We start from the raw sequence: 17,408 nt of genomic DNA, 5'->3' as shown, positions 1-17,408 counted from the left end.
AGTGCCTGATTTAGAGTTCTGCGTCGGTCCTAAATTTGTGGTAGAACCCTGTGCACTGAGTGTTTCTTTTCATTCATCTCTGTTTACTCTATTTAAACCCCACTCTGCACTCAGTCATTAGTTATTATTAATCTCTGGCTGTCTTCCATAGCATGTCTTTTGTCCTGTCACTCCCCTCAGCCCCAGCTGGTCACAGTACATGACTGCCCCTCCCTGAGCCTGGTTCTGCCGGAGTTTTCTTCCCACTCCTGTTGGAGTTTTTCCTTCCCACTGTCGCCAAATGCTTGTTCATAGGAGGTCATTTTGACTGTTGGGTTTTCTGTGTAATTATTGTAGGGTCTTTATCTTACAATATAAAGCGCCTTGAGGCGACTGTTGTAATTTGGCACTGTATAAATAAAACTGAATGGAATTCAGTTGATGAAATGAAGCACCAGTTCTCTGATATGTCCCTGTTCTGATCTGGTCCAGATTAAAGGGTCTTGGTCCACCAAGCGAGGGAAGGATAACTACAACCCCTACAGCTACGGGAACATCCTGACCAACTGCTGTGCTGCCCTCTGTGGACCTCTGCCCCCCAGGTAAGCAACATCTCTGCAGCAGGGTTCATCAGGTATTAAACTCAGCACTGAAACCAGGACTAAACTAAGGGTTAACATTAAAATCATCACTAAATTCAGTGTTTAAACTCAGGACTAAATCACAAATACTTTAAATTGAATTTACAAATAACCAGCCTTGCCCCGGCAGACGTTTTTGCTGATCTGAACATTGTCCGTCAGATGTGTCACTGTTCAAACACTGAATCACTGAGATAACACACATGCCTTACTGTCCATGCCTATAATTTTCCTTTGACCGTTACATTGAAGTCAAGTCACTGAGATTCAAACTCATCTGAGATTTTTGGTAGATGCATCTATGGTGTTAATTTGAACATCCTAGGTGATATTGCTCTCAAGTTATCATGTTCACAAGATTTTCAGAAAACTTGACCTCTGACCTAATTATGGCAAAAATTTCATCTTTTGTGCAAATATGTATGAATTGGACTGGTAGTTTTAATGTATATTGTTAAGAGGCAGACATACCAAAAACAATACCAAATTCCCCCCTCTGTGGGCATGGTTGGTTACAGTCAAAAATACTGTAAACTTAATTCAAGACTATCTGAGACTAAATTAAGAACTAAAATTGGGGCTACAAATGCATCAGGAGCAGCTCGGGGTTCAGTATCTTGCCTAAGGGTACTTTGGCATGCAGACTGGAGCAGCCAGCATTCGAACCACCAACCTTTTAATTAGTAGTTGACCTGCTCTACCTCCTGAGCTAGAGCCACCGCTGAAATGAAAAAATATACCATTTTAAGAAAAATAATCACATCCCTAAATGTTGGGACAGACCTGTGTTTCCCACTGTTTTCTATACTAAACCAAAATAAATTAAATACAGGAAATACACAGCGCTGAAATCATGACTAAAATCAGGATTAAAATAAAGAATAAATTTAAATGAATCCAGGGGTAAACAAGATTAAATTAAGCACTAAAATCAGAACTGTAAAGAGAGACTAAACTCTGCACCGAAATTTGTACTTAAATCAGGCCTGAAATCCAGACTACAGTCAGGACTAAAATCCAAATTACAGTGGCTTGCAAAAGTATTCATACCCCTTGACCTTTTCCATATTTTGTCACATTACAGCCACAAACATAAATGTATTTCACTGGAATTTAATGTGAAAGACAAACACAAAGTGGTATACAATTGTGAAGTGGAAAGAAAATTATACATGATTCAAAACATTTTTTACAAATAAAAAACTGAAAAGTGCGATGTGCAAAAGTATTGAGCCCCCCTGAGTCAATACTTTGTGGAACCACCTTTTGCTGCAGTTACAGCTGCAGGTCTTTTAGGGTATGTCTCAACCAGCTTTGCACATCTAGTGACTGAAATTTTTGCCCATTCTTCTTTGCAAAGCAGCTCAAGCTCAGTCAGATTAGATGGAGAGCGTTTGTGAACAGCAGTTTTCAGATCTTGCCACAAATTCTGGATTGGGTTTAGGTCTGGACTTTGACTGGGCCGTTCTAACACATGAATATGTTTGGTTTTAAACCATTCCATTGTAGCCCTGGCTTTATGTTTAGGGTCATTGTCCTGCTGGAAGGTGAACCTCCGCCCCAGTCTCAAGTCTTTTGCAGACTCCAGCAGGTTTTCCTCCAAGAGTGCCCTGTATTTGGCTCCATCCATCTTCCCATCAACTCTGACCAACTTCCCTGTCCCTGCCGAAGAGAAGCAGCCCCAGAGCATGATGCTGCCACCACCATAGTACACCACCTCTGCTGTACTCACTGCACACCCATGACTGCGAGGCCACGTCAGAGTCCAATGTCATCATCAAGTTTGCTGACAACACTGCTTTTGTGGGACTAATCTCCCACAATGAAGAGACAGCCTACAGGAGAGAGGTCTCCCACCTGGAGAACTGGTGCCAGGAGAACCACCTCCTGCTCAATGTCAGCAAAACGAAGGAACTTGTCATCAGTGGTGCTGAGGTGGAAAGAGTGGACACTTTCAAATACCTGGGAGTGACCATCTCACAGGACCTGTCCTGGACTCATCACATTAACATCACTGTGAAGAAGGCCAGACAGCGTCTCTACCTCCTCAGGCGGCTGAGAGACTTCAAGCTCCCACTCAAGGTGCTCAGGAACTTTTACACCTGCACCATCGAGAGCATCATGCGTGGGAGCATCACCACCTGGATGGGAAACTGCACTAAGCAGGACTTCATGGCTGTAAAAAGGGTGGTTCATTCAGCTGAACGGACCATCAGAACCACCCTCCCCAACCTGCAGGACATTTACACCAAGCAGTGCAGGCAGAGGGCCATGAAGATCCTAAAACAGCCCAGCCACCCCGGACACTCTCTCTTCTCCCTGCTCCCATCAGGCCGGCGTTACCGCTGCCTGAGGACTAAGACTGAAAGGTTCAAGAAGAGTTTTTACCCACAAGCCATCCGTCTGCTCAACTCTGAGCCCTAACTGGACCATTATTGCACAATGTAAATATTATAATCTATAATTACATGTAAAAGTGTGTATAGTGTATAGTATATAGAGTATAGTGTATAGTGTGGATTACTTATTTTTATTTTTATTCTTCTTATTTATTTGTGTTTGTATATATGGTTGCAGGTACAAAATACATTTCACTGTGCATTGTACTGTGTATAACTGTGCATGTGACAAATAAACACGATCTTATCTTATCTTATCTTATCTTATCTTATCTTATCTTATCTTATCTTGTCTTATCTTTGACAGTGGGGATGGTGTGTTCAGAGTGATGTGCAGTGTTAATTCTCAGCACCACACAGTGTTTTGCATTTTGGCCAGAAAGTTCAATTTTGGTCTCATGTGACCAAAGCGCCTTGTTCCACATGTTCGCTGTGTCCCCAACATGGCTTCTGGCAAACTGGGACTTTTTATGGTTTTCTTTTAACAATGGCTTTCTTCTTGCCACTCTTCCATAAAGACCACATTTGTGCAGTGCACGACTAATAGTTGTCCTGTGGACAGATTCCCCCACCTGAGCTGTGGATCTCTGCATTTGGTCCAGAGTCACCATGGGCCTCTTGGCTGCATCTCTGATCAGTGCTCTCCTTGTTCGGCCTGTAAGTTTAGGTGGACGGCCTTGTCTTGGTAGGTTTACAGTTGTGCTGTACTCTTTCCATTTCCAGATAATGGATTGAACAGTGCTCTGTGAGATGTTCAAAGCTTGGGAAATCTTTTTATAGCCTAAGCTTGCTTTAAACTTCTCCACAACCTTATTGCTGACCTGTCTGCTGTGTTCTTTGGACTTCACGATTCTGTTTACACCCCAATATTCTCTTAACCAACCTCTGAGGGCGTCACGGAGCAGCTGTATTTGTACTGAGATTAGATTACACACAGGTGGACTCTTTTTAGTCATTAGCAGTCATCAGGCAACTTCTGAATGCAATTGGTTGCACTCAGAGAAAAGAATACTGAATACTTTTTCACACCGCCCTTTTCAGTTTATTTGTAAAAAATGTTTTGAATCATGTATAATTTTTGTTCCCCTTCACAATTGCATACCACTTTGTGTTGAAATATATTTATGTTGTTGTAATGTGACAAAATATGGAAAAGTTCAAGGGGTATGAATACTTTTGCAAGCCACTATATTCTTTGGGAGAGACTTAGCACTGAAATCAGGACTCAATCAAGCACCAAATTCAGAATTAAAGTCAGTACTGAAATCAGGAATACCCTGCAGTGAATTCAGGGCTAAATTAGTCATTGATTTCAGGATAAACTCAAATTTAATGCTAAAATCATTTTTAAACACGGAACTAAATCTAGGAATAAACAGGGTAAAGCACTAAAATCAGGACTTAAAAGAAGGACTAAATTCAGCCCTCAAATTAAAACTAAATTGTGTACTTTAGGGCTAAATATAGGAATACTCCAAACTGATTTCAAGAAAAAAAATCTTGAATGTATTGTATATTCAGGACTGAACAGAATTAATAATTTCAGGCTAAAATTAGCATGGACAAAATCAGGAATACTGTCTACTGATTTCAGGACTAAACCAAAGTAAAGTTTTCACTGTTTTCATGTCTAGACTTTCATGTCTAGATGTCTCCATGACTCCAGTCTCATCCTGTATAATGACTATAAAGGTGTTCTATTCTATTCTAGACTTAGCACTGACCTAAGAACTATATTCACTGCTTAAACAAGAGCTGAAATTCTAAAATCACAAATACTGAGTGTATAAAGTCAGGATTGACTTCAGTGATAAACACCAAAGTTCAGACAGACCGATCCTTGTGTTTTATGGCTGGAGCTTCACAGCCTTAGCTTTGTTTGTTCCTGCATCACTTCTGTTTCATGTTTCCTTCTAATTGTTCCTAGAAATCAGACATGTGTCTGCAGGGCCAAAGCTCAAGAGAACTCACACGATTGGAAAAAACAAACATCTTTTTCTTTTATTTCTTAGTTTCTGCCTCAAAACTCCTGTGGGTGTCATGTCTGCTCATGTTTCCTTCTGGTCTCTGAATATGAGAACTTATACATATCAAACTTTAAAACTGCTTTAGGTGAGAAAAATGTCTCTCCTCCACCCCTCCTCTCTCAGCAAATGGTAAATTTCTGTGTTTAATGAGGACTGTATTCACCTGTGCCCTTCCACAACGTAATTGTACCCTCCTCATCCTCGCCTTCAGAGTTTCCTGTCTCTCACCTGGCTCTGAACTCGTCTTCTGCACAGATAAAGCCTCGTCTCTCACAGAATTAATCAAAAAGCAATCAGAGCCACAGTATGGATCACTGCAATGCTTTCATCAACTCTTATGTTTCCATCCTGACCACTGTTCTGCCATATATCATTGTTACAGTGGAACAATGGGATCCATCTGTAAACCTGGGTTCACTCTGGAACGTGCTGCCAATGCTTTTTATTGGTTTGTCAAAGCAGCTGATTGATAACGTGTTGCTTAGCTTGCCTAAAATTTAACCACGGCAAAGTTAATTTTTAATGGAGAGAGCTTTGGTTCTATGAGAACAGGAGTGGAAACAGCCCAGGTTTCTGTACTCTTAAGCTATGATATACATATACTGCATACATGTCTTGTACAAATGCTTACAAGTCTTAAATTGCATTCCTGTTTTTATTTTTTACACCGTTGCTCACTTTGCATTTAGAATGAGCTCCATTTCATTTTCATTTATTTATTTGAGAGAAAAGTCCAGAAAAATCGGAGAAAATGGGAAAATCTCAAAATTCCATTGACAGTCACTCTTCAAGGTCCAAAGAAATAATGGCAGAGCAACCCAATCCAGGTACTCTGAGCACTGATTAAATCAAGGTCTGACTGAAATCAGGTCTACTTTGCTGTGAATTTAGGGCTAAATTAAACACAGATTCAGGATCAAAATTGGAACTAAAAGCAGGAATAGCCTAAAATGAATTAAGTGGTAAACAGGCCTATATTCATTACCAGAATCACAACAAAGAACATAAGTAAAATCAGGACTACATAGCACTGAAGTTAATTTTCAATTCAATTTTATGTATATAGCACCAAACCACAACAAACTGTAATTGTATTCTATTGTATGGCAAAGACCCTACAATAATTACAGAAAACCCAACAGCAAAAATGATCCCCCTATGAGCGCACTTGGCAACAGTGGGAAGGAAAAATTCCCTTTTCGCAGGAAATTTGGCGGAAGTTAAGACCAAACAGACGTTAAACTGAAGGCCCCTGGACTAAACTCTGCATTCAGATCAGGATTATAATCAAGAATACTATTAACCCTGTAAAACCAAGTGTGTCATAATTGATACACAAGTTTTTGTGGGGTTTTTTTTAGACCTCTGCATCATCAGTTTGACACCCCCCAAAAAATCTGATTTAACTGCACCAAATGCATGATGTAGTAAACGTGAAACAAAATCAAACACACACATATATATGTATAATGTTAGGTTCAATAAACATCCATCCATCCTTTTCTGCTTATCCGGGGCCAGGTCACGGAGGCAGGAGCCTAAGCAGAGAAGCCCAGGCTTTCCTCTCCCCAGCCACCTCCGCCAGCTCATCCAGAAGGACCCTAAGGCGTTCCCAGGCCAGCCAAGAGATATAATCTCCCCAGTGTGTCCTGGGTCTACCACGGGGCCTCCTCCCAGTGGGACACGCTCAGAACACCTCACCCAAGAGGTGGCCAGGAGGCATCCTAATCAGATGCCCGAGCCACCTCAACTGGCTCCTTTCGATGTGGAGGAGCAGCAGCTCTACTCTGAGCCCCTCCTGGATGGCCGCACTCCTCCCCTTATCTCTTAGGGAGAGGCCAGCCACCCTTTGAATGAAACTCATTTCTGCCACTTGTGTTCGTGATCTTATTCTTTCGGTCACTACCCAAAGCTCGTGACCATAGGTGAGGGCAGGAACGTAGATCGACCAGTAAATCGACAGCTTCGCTTTTATACTCAGCTCCCACTTCATCACGACAGAACGGTGCAGCGTCCACATCACTTCAGACACATCTGTTGATCTCCTGCTCCCTTCTCCCGTCACTCGTGAACAAGACCCCGAGATACTTAAACTTCTCCACCTGGGGCACGAACTCGTCCCTGAGCCGGACAGGGCATGCCACCCTTTTCCGGCTAAGGACCATGGCCTCAGACTTAGAGGTGCTGATTCTCACGACAGCTGTTTCACACTCAACTGTGAACCATTCCACTGCGAGCTGGAGACCACCACCTGATGAAGCCAACATGACCTCATCATCTGCAAATAGCAGAGACGAGACTCTGAGGCCACCAAGGAAGAAGCCTTCCGCCACCTGGCTACACCTAGAAATTTGGTCCATAAAAATTATGAACAGAATCTGTGACAAAGGGCAGCCGTGATGGAGTCGAACACCCACAGGAAATGAGTCCGTCTTATTATCGGCAATATGGACCAAGCTCTCACTGCAGTTGTACAGAGACTGAATGTCCCACAACAACAGGCCAGACACCCCATGCTCGCACAGGACCTCCCACAGGATACCCCGAGGGACATGGTCGAATGCCTTCTCCAAGTCCACAAACACTTGTAGACTGGTTGGGCAAACTCCTACGCACACTTGAATATGCTCGAGAGGATAAAGAGCTGGTCCAGCGTTCCATGACAAGGATGAAAACTGCATCGTTCCTCCTGGATCAGAGGTTCGACTAATGGGCGGACCCTCCTTTCCAGCACCCTGGTATAGACCTTACTGGGGAGGCTGAGGAGTGTGATCCCCTGGAAGTTGGAGCACACCCTCCGGTCTCCCTTCTTAAAGATGGGGACCACCACCCCGGTCTGCCAATCCAATTTCACTGCCTCAGATCTCCACGCAATGTTGCAGAAGCATGTCAACCAAGACAGCCCTACAACATCCAGAGCCTTCAGGAACTCGGGGCAAATCTCGTCCACCCCAGGGGTCCTGCCACCAAGGAGTTGTTTAACCACCTCAGTGACCTCACCCCCGGTGATGGGCAAGTCCTCCCCCTTGTCCCCAGTCTCTGCTTCCACTACAGAAGGCGTGTCAGTGGGATTCAGGAGGTCCTCGAAGTATTTCTTCCACCGTCCGACTATAGCCTCAGTTGAAGTCAGCAGCACCCCACCTGCACTATAAACCGTGTGAGTGGAGCACTGCTTTCCCCTCCTGAGTCACCTGACAGTTTGCCAGAATCACTGATGCCGTCCGAAAGTCTTTTTTCCATAGCCTCACCGGACTCCTCCCACTTTCGAGTTTTTGCGTCGGCCACTGCCCGAGCCGAATTCTGCTTGGCCTGCCAAGCCTGTCAGCTGCCTCCGGAGTCCCACAGGCTAACCAAGCCTGACAGGACTCCTTCTTCAGCTTGATGCTCCCTTCACCTCCAGTGACCACCATCTGGTTCCGGGGTTACCACCACAACAGGCACCAACCACCTTGCAGCCACAGTTCTGAGCAGCAGCCTTAACAATGGAGGTGCAGAACATGGTCCATTCGGACTCAATGTCCTCAGCCTCCCTCAGAATGCTGTTGAAGTTCTGCCAGAGGTGGGAGTTGAAGATCTCGCGGACTGGGGGTTCTGCTAGATGTTCCCGGGGGAAGATCCTGGACAGACCTGGCGCACCCTCAGAACACGTTTAGGTGCGCCAGGTCTGTCCAGGATCTTCCCCCACCGCCTGATCCAACTCACCACCAGGTGGTGGTCAGTTGACAGCTCAGCTCCACTCTTCACCCGACTGTCCAGAACATACGGCCGCAGATCTGGTGATACGATTACAAAATCAATCATCAACCTGTGATCTAGGGTGTCCTGGTGCCATGTCCACTTATGGATATTCTTATGTTCGAACATGGTGCTTGTTATGGACAAACTGTGGTTTGCACAGAAGTCCAATAACAAAACAATATTTTGGTTCAGATCGGGCCAATCACACCCCTCCAGGTCTCACTGTCATTGCCTACGTGAGCATTGAAGTCTCCCAGCAAGACGATGGAGTCACCGGATGGATCACCTTCAAGTACACCTGCCCAGCGACTCCAAAAATGGTGGGTACTCTAAACTGTCATTCCATGCATAAGCGCAAACAACAGTCAGGACCCATTCCCCAGCCCAAAAGTACAGGGAAACAACCCTCTTGTCCACTGGTGAAAATTCCGACATACAGGCAGCAAGCCGGGGGGATACAAAAATACCCACCCCAGCTCGCCGCCTCTCACCGAGGGCACCTCCAGACTGGAACAGAGTCCAGCCCCTCTCCAGGAGACTGGTTCCAGAGCCCAGGCCATGCATTGAAGTGAGCCCAACTATATCTAGCTGGTATATCTCAACCTCACGCACTACCTCAGGCTCCTTCCCCACCAGAGAGGTCACATTCCATGTCCTAATAGCCGGGGATCAGTCCGCCAGGGCCTCCGCGCTTGGCCACTGCTCAACACACACTGCACCCAACCCCTACAACGCCTCCTGCGGGTGGTGGGCCTACAGGAAGGTGGGTCCATGTAACCTCTTTGGGCTGCGCCCAGCCGGCCACCACAGGCTAATGCCCGGCCACCAGACACTCTCCCTCGAGCTCCCTCCCCAGGCCTGGCTCCAGGATGGGGCCCGGGTAACCCTATCCTGGGCAGGGTAAACTGTTCCAAGTTCAAGTTCAAGTGTACTTTATTGTCAAAAATCTATGTAACAGGGTTAGCACAGAAGTTCGAAATTGCGTTTGACCAGTCTCCAATGTGCAAGTTTAAAAACAATTAAATAGGACATTCACAATAATCTCTCTTTACATACACACACACACACACACACACACACACACACACACACACACACACACACACACACACACGCACACATACACAGCTAACCTACTCATACATGAATTACCATTCTTACTCTGACATATTCATTCACAGCATAAACACAGACAATACACACTTACATATGCGCAGTCATTCGAACACTAACATACTGATAAGACATGTGCAATACAATACAACACAATACTCTCACTCATTCACACTCTTCATTCACTCACTCACTCCCTCACTCACTTCACTCACACATACACACACACACACAACACACACACACAGTGTGTAATAAGTATACTGACATGACACGCAACCACACAACCCCCCCCCCCCCCCCCCCCCCCCCCCCCTCACACACACACACACACACATAGCAGCAGCAGAAGTACAATCAGTGGTCCTAGAAGTAAAGTGAAAAAGTGTACATCTGAATACAAGGTGCAAGAGTAAAATGCCAAGTGGCATGGAATGTTCAAGTGTCTTTCCTCAGTGTGTTCATGAGTCTAATTGCTTGAGGAAAGAAGCTGTTACTCATTCTGCTTGTGCGGGACCGCAGGTTGCGGTACCGCTTCCCTGATGGTAGAAGGGAGAACAGTCTGTGTGCTGGATGAGTAGTGTCTTTGATGATGTTCATTGCCCTCTTGGAACAGTGTGAAGTGTACAGTTCCTGGATGGCTGGTAGGGGTGACCTGATGATCTTTTCTGCTGTCCTCACCACCCTCTGTAGCGCCTTTTTGTCTGCAGCTAGGCAGCTGCCGTGCCAAACAGAGACGCTGCTGGTCAAGATGCTCTCAATAGCACCTTTGTAGAAGGTGGTGAGAGCAGAGATAGGGAGGTCAGCTCTTCTCATCCTTCTCAGGAAGTGGAGTCGTGTCTGCGCCTTCTTGACCAGCGCAGTGGTGTTGGTAGTCCATGAGAGGTCATCTGTGATGTGCACTCCCAGGAACTTTGTGCTTTTCACAGACTCTACTGCACTGCCGTTGATGGTGAGAGGGGTGTGTGTTGTTTTTTTCTTCCTGAAGTCCACTGTAATTTCCTTTGTTTTGTTTACGTTGAGAAGCAGGTTGTTCTTCTCACACCAGGCAATGAGTTGCTGTACCTCCTCCCTGTATGCTGAGTCATCATTGTCTTTGATGAGGCCCACCACTGTTGTGTCATCTGCAAATTTGATGACGTGATTCGTTTCAAATCTGGCACAGCAGTCGTAGGTCATCAACGTGAACAGCAGGGGGGACAGCACACATCCTTGCGGCACCCCGGTGTTAATGATGGTGGTCGCTGAGGAGTTGTTTCCAACTCTGACTGTCTGCGGTCTGTTTGTTAGAAAGTCCAGCAGCCAGTTGCACAGTGAAGTGCTGATGCCTATTTTACTCAGCTTGTTCACCAGATGTTGGGGGATGACGGTGTTGAACGCAGAGCTGAAGTCAATGAACAGCATCCGCACATGGCTGTTTTTGTTCTCCAGATGAGCCAAGCAGAGGTGGATTGCTGTTGCTATGGCATCATCGGTGGAGCGCTTGGGGCGGTAGGCGAATTGGTAAGGGTCCAGAGTGGGGGGGAGGGTGGATGTCAGGTGGGCCTTTATCAGTCTCTCAAAGCATTTCATCATGATGGGGGTGAGTACTATGGGTCTGTAGTCGTTCAGTGATGATGCTGGCGACTTCTTTGGTAGTGGTACGATGGTGGTAGCTTTGAAACTTGCTGGTATGGTGGCTTGGTTCAGAGAGGTGTTGTAAATGTCTGTGAGGACATCGGTGAGTGAGTCTGCACAGTCTCTGAGCACACGCCCGGGCATGTTGTCTGGTCCGGCAGCTTTCCTGGGGTTCACCTTGAGTAGGGTCTTCCTCACGTCTGCTGGGTCCAGTTGAAGTGTTGTGTTGTCTGGATTTGCTGGGATATTTGTGGGTGTTGTGGTGTTATTTTCTTCAAACCGGCTGAAGAAGATGTTGAGTGAATTGAGGAAGTCTGTGTTGTCCTCACATGGTGGGGGGGATGGCTTGTAGTCTGTGACTGACTGGATGCCTTGCCACAGGCGTCTTGGGTCCTTTGTGTCTGTGAAGTATGAGTTGATTTTTTGCCCATATGCACGCTTGGCTGCTCTCACGCCCCGGTGCAATTTGGCCCTGGCAGACTTGAGGGCCAACTTGCAATGTTGCGTGCCCTCAGGAGCTCACGTACCTCCCTGGTGAACCAGGGTTTTTCGTTTGCCCTCACTGTAATGTCCTTGGTGACGGTTACATCTTCCATGCATTTTGTTATGTATCCCGTTACAGAGTCTGTATATTCTGTGAGGTTGACGACCTGGTTGGTGGTGGCCGCCTCCCTGAAAACAGTCCAGTCTGTGCATTCAAAACAGTCCTGTAGAGTTGCTGTGGAGCCCTCTGACCAGGCCCTGATCTGTTTCACAGTTGGTTTGCTTCTCGTCAACAGAGGTCTGTAGGCTGGGATTAGCATAACAGAGAGATGATCTGATGAACCCAGGTGGGGGTGGGGAGCAGCTCTGAAGGCCTGTCTGATGTTGGTGTAGACCTGGTCGAGTGTGTTCTCTCCCCTTGTAGCAAAGTTCACACACTTGTGATAGTGTGGCATTACAGTTTTCAGTTTGGCCTGATTAAAATCGCCAGCGATTATGCAGGCCGCCTCTGGGTGTGTGTTTTGTAGTGTACTCACAGATTTGTACAGGGTGGAGAGAGCCTCCTTTGTGTTGGCGCTGGGCGGGATGTAAACAGATGTGATGTTGACGGTATTGAATTCACGTGGCAGGTAGAATGGACGGCAGTTAAGGGTTAAAAACTCGATGTTCTCTGAGCAGTGACTTGAAATAACTGCAGCGTTCGTACACCAGTTGTTATTGATGTAAATGCACACACCACCTCCTCGAGATTTACCCATGCTGGCGTGGTTTCTGTCCGCGCGGAATGTTGTAAATCCATCCAGTTTAATGGCGCTGTCCGGAACTTTGTTGTGAAGCCACGTCTCTGTTAGGACGATCGCGTTGCATTCTTTCACGTGTCTTTGAGTGGTTAAATCCAGCTTGAGATAATCCATTTTGTTTTCCAGTGAGCGGACGTTCGACAGAAGAATAGATGGTAGTGCTGTTTTGTGAGGGTTTGTTTTCAATCGATGTGTGATGCCGGCGCGGCAGCCTCGCCATCTCCTCCGGCGTATGCTCAGACTCCACCGCCGCCTCAGCTGCTTCCAGTTTCGGCTGGTGGGGGGAGGAGGGACCGCTGCCTCGGAGGATCCGTTGTCTTGGGATATTACTCCGAGGCCGACAAGAGTTTCTCGATCAATGGCGAAGTCAATTCTGGATATATCCTTGCACGGTTGTTGTTTCTAAGTCCCAGTAGTGTACTTCTGTCGTAAGCGATTTTCGAAGACGATTTAGACGGTACATTAAACAAAAAACGCACATCATTATCAGGAGCCGGCTTGTTATTGTTGACATAGGGGTCTTCTGAACCACTCTTTGTTTGGACCCTGACCCAGGACCAGTTTGCCATGGGAGACCCTACCAGGGGGAGAAGCCCTGGACAACATTAGCTCCTGATTTTAAAAAAAATTTGAAATTTTCTGTGAATTATTTCATGGTTTAGGTTTCACAAGGTTAACTGAATTCAGGATTAAACAGGTAAGCACCAACACCTGAATAGAAAATGAAATTGAGAAATTCAATGAATTTCAGGAATGGATTAAATCAAATTCAGTGTTGAATTTAGGACTAAACAGGATTCAAAGTAAAAACAGATATAAGGACTGAAGTCTGACCATAAATCATGAGTACTTGACTGTGAATTTCAGACTGAACCAGACTAAAGTAAGTATATGATTAATCAGGACTAAACTGAGCACAGTTAAATATAAAATAAACCTTCCCTTCTCAGAACTCCACGCTGTAATTATTTCTTGTTTTTACTCATTTTGTTATTCCAAATTGAAATTTTTCTCATTTTGTATTTTTTTACAAATATTTTTTAAAGTATACCCAGGAAATCTGGACGTGTTTTAGTTTAGCTCACTAAAGGAAGCCTAAACATTGGTTTATATAATTAATAGGAGATAATGTGGTACAGATGTGGGCAATAAACATGGAAACAAAATATTTAAATATCCATTTAAACATATCTTAGTACAATCATTTTTCATTTTGTTTTTACAGTTCTGTATCTTCGTAGTGATTATTCAATTCAGTCTTTCATGTTCAATTCAAGAAAAAAGATGAAAAAGGAGATGATGGTGATTGATTTTACTGTTCATGTTATTTAGTCCACCCATGTCCTCCTGAGGTCTAAACAGTCATTAATCGCTGAGCCTGAGGGAGGAAGACAGTGTCTGACTGATTGATTTCCTGATTGATTGATGATTTCAGATGGGTGAGCAGGAGATGGCACCAGTTTTTAAAAATGATGATGATTATGATGATGATGATGATGATGATGATGATGATGCGTAATTGCAACATGCCTCTGGGAGGATATGCAAAAGGAGGACTTTAAAAGAAAAAGGGTGACGAACATATGGAGGTTCATTACACAGTCTGCTTGTTTACTCATGGATGGCTGCTTGCAGTTTTTTAACACCTGCTGACAAGGTGACAGGTGGTGATATCCATCTGCACACTTAGAAACACAGAAACACACTTTTTAGGTCAAACAGATTATTACTGCAGCAACAGTCTGATTTATTTATTTTGATATACTCAGTTTAAATCTCCATGAAGAAGCATAAAAAACAGTGATGAGGGTAGATCACCACCTGCACACTTTAAATTATTACAGCCTTTATGTAACAAGGTAAAAAAAAACAAACAAAAAAAAAACATTGAAGTGCTAATTTAAGATCAGTCATCCAGAGAATTACTGTCTTGATCATTTAAGGCATATTTTACAGGGTCATTTCATTCCTCCAGCCTGTAGTCCTGTTGATCCATCTGGATTGTTTTGTTGTGAGCTTCCCAGTTTTCCAGATATCAGTTATGCAGATATTATATTCATGAGAAGTCTGCCTGGCTTCTCGTGTATATAATACCTATAATACTTTAGAAAAACTCAGCAGTAATGTCTCTCTCCAGAAGTCATGACTCAGTATTTTTAAAAATATCCATTAAATTTGTTTAATGGAGGAACTATTTTCTTTCTACTGTCTACATTCGACAACCAAGCACACTCCTCCACTTGGGCCAGCAAGTCCACCTCAGCCCCGAGTGGGAAGTCCACTTTTTTTGTTGGCTTTCCACATAGCCGCACACAACTCTCAGGACCCGTTGCCTGACCCGAAGGTCCTCTATACCACTGGGAAAAACCCAACGTAGTGATCCAAAGTTAAATCCACTCCTGCCTACCACCTCTCACTGAGGGCAGTTAACAGAGTTTGGCCTCACTTCAGGAGGCTGCTTTCAGAGCTCAGGCTCCTTGCCCACCAGAGAACTGATATTACATGTTTGTAAAGCCAGTTTTGGCAACTGAGAAGCGGATCGCCTGGGCATCTGCACCTGAATGCACCCTAATTCAAATGACACCAAATTCTGCCAGTGCCCACAGGAAGGTGGAACCATGTGGCTCTTTCAGGCTGAACCTAGCTGGGGCCTGTGGACTCAGGCTTCTGCATCTTAGTTTCCTCAGAATATGGTCATTTTATTAGACCTATTCCTGTGACTCAACCGCTCATTGTTCTGTGCATTTGTGTCTATGTGTTTGCATTTCAATAATCACTGAGGTCTCTATCTCCATCTTCCTGTCTGTTACAGTTTGATTGACAGGAGAGGTCTGATCCGATCTGACATGCCGCAGACCATCTCCCAGTCCAATGGCACCAGCAACAGCAACTACACCTCTACTCAGCTCCACAGTCACACGGTAGGTGGAAGATGCCATCACAGCTGACTGGTACCGAGATGTCAGAGCAAATAAAGCATCATAAGGTGAAGACGGATCAAAATGGCATGAAATCTACATGTAAAATCCACTGTCAGTAAATCAGTAGCATGAACTCTGATAAAAAGTGGGAGTTGACTCAGGTGGCGTAAGGTAAAACATATTAATGATACACGGTTAAATGTGATAAAAATTTTAATAAAAAGGACAATGTAACTTTATTTAAACTCTTTAATTATATATCATGTTTTAAACCACCAGCGCTGAACACATCAAAAACACTGAATAAAAACAAACTGAACATTTAAAGATAAGTGCAGCTTCCCGATTGCTGCCTTAAACCTGCATTCTTTCAAATGTCCAGTAGGGGCAACTCTACTGGCTGTACAGAAGTGCACAGAAAATTAGCTGCTGCTCCCAGATGGAAGCACTCCTGATGAGATCACAGTCTCAGTTTTTGGTTTCAGTTCTTATGGTGCCCATTTTGAAGTTCTGCTGCCATTAGAGACACAGAGGAAGCAGGGGAGGATTTAGGGCAGTGTGCAGAGTATGTGTTGTAAATAAAGTTTTAATTTCTTGAATCTCCCCTCAGTGTGATCAGGATCAGTGCATCCAGAGCACCAAGTTTGTCCTGCAGGCTGCCACCACACCTCTGCTGCACAGTGACCCCATTGTTCTGGCCCCACTGCCCGGTAAAACCACCACACTGGGGGGCCCTTGTGCCCACCTGGCCCCCACCCAGCCATCCCTGCCATCCTGCAGTGGAGATGTTCTGACGCTGAGAGACACTGCTGTCGACTCTCACTGCCACCACCACCTGTACCTCCATCATCATCATCACCACCACTTTGTGAGCCCGGAGGAGACGCCGTGCATCACACCGCAGGGTGCCCTTCCCTGCCCCAACCACCTGCACCTCCATCATCAACCCCACCCTCCCGTCCCCTCCCCTGCTGCCCTGTACAACCCCGCCAGTCAGGACACTCTACACGAGGACTCGGTCAGAGGGCTGGTGAAGCTCAGTTCTGTCTGAACTGAACCATGTGACCTCTATCAGCTTGATTGAACTTTTAATGCCCCCCCCCCAAAAAAAAAACAAAAAAAAAAACAAAAAAACAAAACAAAAACATACCCTAATGCACTGACAGTGCAAATGAACTTTTTCAGAAGTTATGATCATGAAAAACCCAAACAAAAGCACTCGGTGAAAAAAAATTATGGTGAACATGAACCCCAAGAGTTTAACAAAGAAAACTTCTTAGTTTACTCTTCTTTGAGTTCTCTCTGAACAGAAATGCGACTGATAATCTGACATCTCGTTGATCCTCTGACATGTAGACTCATCTCCAGATGAGAAAGAAAAGCTGATAGTTTCTCCCTTTATGACAAACTTTAAAATTTCTTGGTTTTGAGAGCTTCTGGACTTAATTTTGGTTTATTTTTTACCCTTTGTTTCAGCAGCTTTAAGAAAGTCCAGCTCCAAATTTTAAGGGGCACCTGTTCTGCTTTTCCTCAGTTTCTGTCCCATCTGTCCTCTCCCAGTCAATGTTCATGTTTAAAAGGAGGCTTGCATAAATTACCATCCATCACATCAGTTATAAAACAGAAAAAATATGGAGTTGGTTGTCTTTAAGCAAAAAATAAGCTCTAAAATCCTTAACTATTCATTGAT

The 17,408-nt window shown here is 44.8% G+C and overlaps 1 protein-coding gene across 1 annotated transcript; it reads left to right on the top strand.

Moving 5' to 3' along the window:
- The first annotated feature begins 382 nt into the window (after positions 1 to 382).
- On the top strand, positions 383 to 16,868 carry LOC115775496 (probable palmitoyltransferase ZDHHC14). Its single transcript, XM_030723022.1, has 3 exons — positions 383 to 581; positions 15,610 to 15,718; positions 16,329 to 16,868. Exons 2-3 carry the CDS (start codon positions 15,644 to 15,646, stop codon positions 16,767 to 16,769), a joined length of 516 nt encoding a protein of 171 aa, XP_030578882.1. The 5' UTR covers positions 383 to 581; positions 15,610 to 15,643; the 3' UTR covers positions 16,770 to 16,868.
- Positions 16,869 to 17,408: the final 540 nt, after the last annotated feature.

This window comes from Archocentrus centrarchus, unplaced genomic scaffold (genome assembly GCF_007364275.1).
Source record: "Archocentrus centrarchus isolate MPI-CPG fArcCen1 unplaced genomic scaffold, fArcCen1 scaffold_163_ctg1, whole genome shotgun sequence".
Lineage (NCBI taxonomy): Eukaryota > Metazoa > Chordata > Actinopteri > Cichliformes > Cichlidae > Archocentrus > Archocentrus centrarchus.
Note: the sequence above shows the minus strand (reverse complement) of the source record. Positions and strands in the feature narration are given on the sequence as shown.